This window comes from Asparagus officinalis, chromosome 4 (assembly GCF_001876935.1).
Source record: "Asparagus officinalis chromosome 4, Aspof.V1, whole genome shotgun sequence".
Lineage (NCBI taxonomy): Eukaryota > Viridiplantae > Streptophyta > Magnoliopsida > Asparagales > Asparagaceae > Asparagus > Asparagus officinalis.
Genome location: NC_033797.1, coordinates 144,294,198 through 144,301,376, shown reverse-complemented (window position 1 = coordinate 144,301,376; position 7,179 = coordinate 144,294,198). Strand labels below are relative to the sequence as shown.

Here is a 7,179-nt window from a genome sequence, read left to right as displayed (position 1 = left end):
TGGCTGTTGGTGGTGCTTGAGTGCGTTTAAGTGCTCTCTAAACTCTCTTTAAGTGTGTTCCTCCGCGTGTGCCTAAGTTGTCCTTTTTCTAGTTGCTCATGGCTATTATAGGCCTTTAGCGCGTAACTGACGCGCTGATCATGGGGTCAGGGGTCAGGAGCATAACTGACTCCTTAAATTTAGCCCACGTGGGCTGACTGAGTCTTTATGGTCGTTAGCCATCTCCTGACATCGAGCTACATTTGGTGAGACAAGCCTTGCTGGGTGGCGAGGTTCGTCTGATGAGATGAGCCTTACTGCGTGGTGAGATTTGTCTGATGAGACGAGCCTCACTACATGATGGGCCTCGTCTGATGAGACGAGTCTTGCTACGTGGCGAGCCTCGTCCTTGAATGAATTTCATCTTCTGAAGAAGCTTCGTCTCCTGAAAGAGCTTCATCTTCTGTAGGAGATTCGTCTTCAATGACGAGCCTCGTTTCTAAAGGAGTTTCGTCTTCAATGGCGAGTCTCGTTTCTGGACGAGCTTCATCTTCAATGATGAGCCTCGTTTCTGAAGGAGCTTCGTCTTCAATGACGAGTCTCGTTTCTGGGCGAGCTTCGTCTTCAATGACGAGTCTCGTTTTTGGGCGAGCTTCGTCTCCAATAATGACGAAGTTCGTCTTCTGAGGGGTGAGGCATTGCTTGGCGAGGTTCGTCTGTGGATGAACTTCGCCTCTTGAATGAGCTTCATTTCCTAGAGGAGTTTCGTCTCTAATGACGAGCTTCGTCTTCAATGACGAGCTTCGTCACTCTTTTGTTTCTTGGCATTTTTTTAGTGCCTACAGGCACAAGGCACCAGTTTGTCACCTAGCATTGTCTAGTGCTTTTAATAATATCGATTTTGATTAAAAAAAAAGGATAGGAAAACACCTAGGCTTCCCCCTAGATTCCCGCCTAGACGCTTTAGGTCTATACGCTGGGTCCAACGCGTAGGCTGCCTAAGTACCTAATGGTTTTTGTAACCTTGATATGTACATACACATAATATATATTAAGAGGGGAAGGGAGCTCATTCTAGCAAAATCATTCAGAAATTTAGCTCCTTGATTTTAGTCTTTTTAAGAATTTTAAAATAGTTCATTGAGTAAGTCATTGTTACAATTGTTGAGGATGGAAGGAGGGTATTGTCTTTTCTCTTATCCTCACAACTTCATATGATTGTATTCTAGTCCATAGGTAATTATTGGTCAGTTAAAATCATTTAAACATTTAGGTATTTTCTTTTGCTCTTTTAGACTATTCTTTGAGCAAAAAATTGTTGTAATGGTACCATTATATAATGATGTCAATTTCTTTTGCCCTTTGTTTTATGTCCTCCAATTATCTAACTAAAGTTGTCCTACCTTCACACACTTCTTTATAAGTTTGTCTTGATTATATCATGATAGCCGTTTTAGTTCTTATTTCTTGTTTTTGACGATTATCAACTACAAGAAACCCTTTTCATCTATATCATGTTTCTCATGAAACCCCTTATCTAAAATGTTCAAACCCCCATCCCCTCTAAATCCTCAACCCCCAAATAAAACACATGAAACACACATCTCCCATTGTTTATGAAATTAATCTTCTGATGCAGTTTTATTATTTAGATGTTTAGACAGAAGTTCACTTGGGTAGATATTAGAAGTCCGAAAACTTTAGAAATCACAAGAGTTTTTGAAATTGGGCCTTCTATTGTCCATTGTTGTCTCGGTTAGAATTTTGTCACTACAGTCACCCTTTTCATGGATGATGGTACTAGTGACTTGTTGCATACGGTTTTCTTGATTTTGGATCCTTCTGTCACTTGGTTATCTTAAGTTTTCTTGACGTGAGCTATATTCCATAGCATTGTTATCAATGTGCGAGGCGCAATGCGAGGCGCAAAGTCTCTTTACACGCACATGCACAAGGCGCAACGTGATGCGTACGCCTGAGTAAAGCGGGGGGCACACCACACATAATTTTTATACATAATCAAGCATGAAACAACATGTTTATGAATTCACATTAAAAAATATATCAGAATAAATAATATCTTAGTACCAAATCACAATATAAAGTCTTAGTTCTTAATTTTAACACATTCAACATAGTAACAAAGTTCATAATTTTTCAAATCAAATGTTAAATCGAGACTAATATCCAAGCAAAATCAAATAGTAAATGAGGATGAGTTAGGTCCTCAATCGAAGGCTACTAATAAGGCCTTATAGATTTATTTTGCATTTTGGGTTTTGGGTTGTTGAGTATAAAGACCTAATTGAAATATTAACAAAAAAAGAAACCATGTCCTACATGCACCTACACACAATCAAGGTGCTTAAGGGGCACAAAGCAAGCACAAAAAACGCAATTACATCAAAAGCTGGGTACTTCGCCACCGCGCATCATTGCGAAGCACCCAACATTTCGGAGTGCATGAGGCATAGTGATGCGCTCACCATTGATAACACTGTTCCACAATTGAAGTCTTCAGGTGGGAAAAACACATTTCTAATATTGGATGTCGGGGACATGTCGGACGACTAAAATCCATGTTGAATTACAAAAATCGGAGAAATATCCGGGATATGTAGTAAATATCGGATTGCGGTATCAGATGATATCCATATATATAATATAATGTCATAGATGCAACCTAAATATGCTTAATAAAATCAATAGTCTAAAGATAACAAAATGTAAATAACAAGTGAATGAGAGAGAGAGAGAGAGGGGCGAGGAGAGGGAGGGACCTGTCTTTTTCATCTAATCCTTGTTTGTAAACACCACCGACTAGTGAGCTCTCAGTAAATTTTGTCCTAGAGAGGAAGCAAAGGAGAAGAAGCACATCAGTCTTTTCTTGGGGCAAGATTTCGTCCTAGACTCACTATCGAGTTGTTTTAATTGGGAATGTAATAATATAATCGGGTTTGGGTTTTGGGTTCTAAACCCACACCTGAACAAGTAAAGTCCAAAAAACCATCATATCAACCGATATTTGGACTGACATATATCGGCCGAGATGTCCAATATTTCTGACATGCCCCTTTTTTCCCCTCAAATCGCCATATGTCTTTGGAAGTTTGATATCACGTCCGTTGGAGCTCCTGATCTGACAGGTCGGTCGCTATTTAAAACCTTGGGGAGAAGACATTGATGATGCTGATGTGAGTCATATTTAGAAATCCACATGCTATTCCTTGATGCTGACAATCTCTTCATATTGTTGTGGCTTGCATTATAATCTTCAAGAAGCCGGCTGCTGTCTTGCTGAGCCTATCCTGGCAATAGCCTAACCCACCCCATTCATGTTACCTGATAGAACCTTTTATTCACAAAAGATTCCTTTGTAATATTTGCTGCAAAATTTAGGAAAAGGGTCATCTGTGATCAACTTTATTGATGTTCTCGTTTCTCTATTTTATAAACTTGGCTTTGAGTTGTTTTCGTCATAAATATTTCTCAGGAGTGTAAATTGCAAAGATTTATAGATATTCTGTCTGATGCAGTGAGGCTTGCACCAGAAGCAGATTCTCTGGCACTAACTGGATTTGTGCATAATGCAGTAACATGCATCGGCATGCAAACAGATATTCCGGTAATTTTAAAATCCCTTTGTTTTACCTTCAAAACATATAATGTGTCTAAAAGCTTTTGGCAGAGTTGCGCAACTCTTATAAAATTCACGGTAGACAGAAATCACTGGAAATGATCATCTCTGTGCAAGTAGCAAGAATGCCTAAGCAGAATAATTGGAATCTTGCCATATTGGTTCTAGGCAAGCGATATGTTCTCTTGCAGAACATATGTATTTCATGGATTTTCTTTTAGGTTATTGTTTCATCATTACCAATGACCTCCCCCACCCACCACACCCAAAAAAAGAAAAAAGAAAAGAAAAAAACATCTACGATTACCATGATGGAAACAGAATGCCAGTGCTTTACCTCTTTAACCTGGAATCACAGTGAGTTTATTAGATAGTCTCTTGTCTCAAGTAGAACGAGAGTAAATATTTGAGAAAGAAGGAAATTAGATTATCTTGATATTTAGATAATAAAACGTAACTTTATGACCTGGAGTTCTCATTTCAGAACTAGAGGTGTTACGTTTACTAATTACTAGTTCACACTAACTTTGTAGGATGCTTTATGAATATTGATTTGAACCAACTCATTAGCTATATGAGAAATGATATCTTCATAGGAAAAAAATATTGTTTAATCTGTAATGTTTTATCTATTTGTTACATTGTTTTCTATTAGATTTCAAGAAGCACCTCATTTTTTCTATACTTCCAGTTTCTTTTTTCTTTTCTTCTCCTTTAGGATCTTGATAATATTAATTCCTCATCTAACCTGATACCAGGTATATTATAGAGAGAACAAACGGGTGGCAACTTGCCCGTAGCCCAAGTGAAAGAGTTCTTGAGTTTTTGATGAAACTTATCTTTTTGGCTAAGAAGCCTTTTCTGAATACGATCACCTTCTGATGACCTGCATCTTAGCAAGGATCCTTTTGGTTCTCTTTTATGTTTCTCTCTTTTAACCTTGAATACAAGAGAGTAAGTCCTACGTAATTACATGGAATGGATGCTCCAGGCCTGATCTTGGAAAAAAACTTTCTTGACCATTTGCATGTACCACCATTATTAGTCCAATGTTCTTGGTGAAACATAGTTTATAAGAATTAGAGCGTTGTCCTCTCTACCATGGCCTCATCATTATCCTCTTATTATTATGATATGATGTTATGCCATCTTTTTACATTAGAAACCATACATTAGAAACCAAAGTAAGTTTTAGCCTTTGTAGAACTTAAGAAAACAAAAGCATATTTTCTAAATATTCATAGCTCTCTTAGTCCGGAATTGGATAATATATTATTCTTGGTGAAGAACCTAGTTTGAGGTACTCCTCATTAAGAAAGTCAGTATTAAACAAACCTATAATAAAATTTATCACGTCTATTTAGACAAGTTTGGATTCTAGGACTTGATTTAATGCTAGATGAACAACTTACTATAAACAAAGAGGTTGTATGTAAAAGAGTATTTCACAGAACCCCTTTAAACTTCGGGGGTTACCATGGGACCTCCCTGAAAATTATTAGCATGTCTCACAATACCACAGTCCCACACACGTCTCACAATACCATAGTCCCACACACAACATCAAAGTTTCCTATTGCACTCCCTAACAGTGTTAGTGGATCAACAAGGTCTTATTTCTACACAATCAAAATAATGCACCCAGATTTTGTGGGAAACCCCCCAAAGTTCAGGGCTGTTCTAAGAAATTACCCTATGATAAACATTCTATACCATGCACTACAGAAGAGCGCATTTATATGTAGACTATTTCCAGATGATAAGGTTTGCGATGACATGGTTTATGTATTTCCAAATACGCAAACTAAAGGCAATACAATACCCGGTTCATTTCAGGTCATCTTAGATGAAGCGATCGTGAAGCTCGACCCAGACTACTTTTGGTTGGGAGGTGGCGAAGTCTATCTGAAGCTTGGGATCAGAACCCCAGAATTCATCAGTGCTGTCAAGCCATTCATTGTGAACTGCAGTTAACACGCTGAAGTACATCAATATCAAGCCATCTGCACCGTCTGATCTAATCGTGAAGTTCGAGCACTGCTATTTGAAGCTAGGGATTTGGAATGGGGATGTTTGTCTTTTTTGGGGCAGCATCTCTTCTATACTAATCTTCTATTCCTATTGCATTGTTCTATGCGGGGGGCTTCCAATTTGAAGAGGAGCAGCTGCTGGTTTTAGTGCAGCAGGAGGGGGACATTATTGAACTAATTGAGATTGCTGTCTCCTAATGTGGGATTAAAATATGAAGAGATCTCAAGACCATCTTAGTGTAATCCGTGCCTCAAGTGCACATGGTCAGTTCTAGGGTTGTCAAATTAGAAGTCATAGGGAATGTATTAAACTATGCATGAGGCTCAATGGTTTACATTGGATAAGTCAATATTTTGCTTGTTACAGTCAACTCCCCTAGTGAGAGGGTATGATAGCAGGAGCCCCTACTCTGTTGAAGAACAAAGTTTTACTCACTTTTATATAAGAAATGTTTCTCTCCTGGCACTTGCATCTATATTAATCCTTGTACACGTATCTGTTTCTGTCTCTGATGCTCTTCCAGTTTGAATTATGCATTGCTGTGACATGATTGTTATTTATTGTAACAAAGAGTTGCAAATTTTGCATTGCTGTGACAGCAAAAAATGTCTTAGATTACTGAGCAAACGTTCATTTAAAAATGTATGGGTAGAAAACACTATGGTCCATAAGTAATATAATCTTGTAGTTGGCGTTTGATTAGGAGGGCCCCAGCTACTCAAGCTGAATATTTTGACCTTCTAGGCTTTTAGTCAACCATACATGTGATATTCTAACTTGATATAATCATGTTATGATTAAGCTTGACGTAAACTATCGTTTTCTCTATCTTTTTGGATGGATAATGAGTGAACTTGTAGATTTGTGAACACACAAATTATATCTCTTTGTCACACTCCCAACTTTCTGAACTATATATCATCATCTCTTAAGATTGGAGGTCGGCTTAATTTCTACTTTACAATCTCGTGCGTAATTAGCAAGCTTTGTTACACTTGCACAACGGATAAATTCTATCCACCTGGTTACTAATTAGTTATCTTAAGTCATTACTCAATAAATTCATGTTAAATTAGGAATTACAAGTCACAGGCACTTTCAGATCATTATTAACATGTTTTAATTGTTTGTGTGCCTAAAAAGTACACTGAACTCGGAGAAGACCTAGAATACACAGTGTAAAAGTGATCAACACAAGATACATCAGAAGAACTCTCCTCTTCATTTAAATTGCAACAAACCTTTACGTTCTACACAGACTTATATAACTAGCTTGGCGCTCAAATTATCCAATACATATAGATTCACCTACCCAAATTAATCTCTCCATAATAAGATTAATTAGTAACTGCGTAATCCCAAGTTTCTATCTGTTATGGATTGATGGCCCTCCTCGGGGCCTCTGATAGTCGATCGAAACGAAGTCTGCTGCTGCTTCGCCGCTTCCTTGAGACCCTAGGGTTTCTTCATCGGATCGAAACCCTAGCAATGCTCGAAGTTGCTTACACGGTATCACCTACAAGAGAGCAAAG

At 38.0% G+C, this 7,179-nt stretch overlaps 1 protein-coding gene across 1 annotated transcript in view; it reads left to right on the top strand.

The window, feature by feature from the left end:
• The window catches only part of LOC109839640, a 23,629-nt gene extending 17,517 nt beyond the window's left edge, over positions 1-6,112 (top strand). The window contains exons 4-5 of the mRNA XM_020408144.1: positions 3,516-3,604; positions 5,453-6,112. Of these exons, the coding sequence (XP_020263733.1) occupies positions 3,516-3,604; positions 5,453-5,590 (227 nt within the window). The 3' untranslated portion in view covers positions 5,591-6,112. The remainder of the gene's footprint in view (positions 1-3,515; positions 3,605-5,452) is intronic.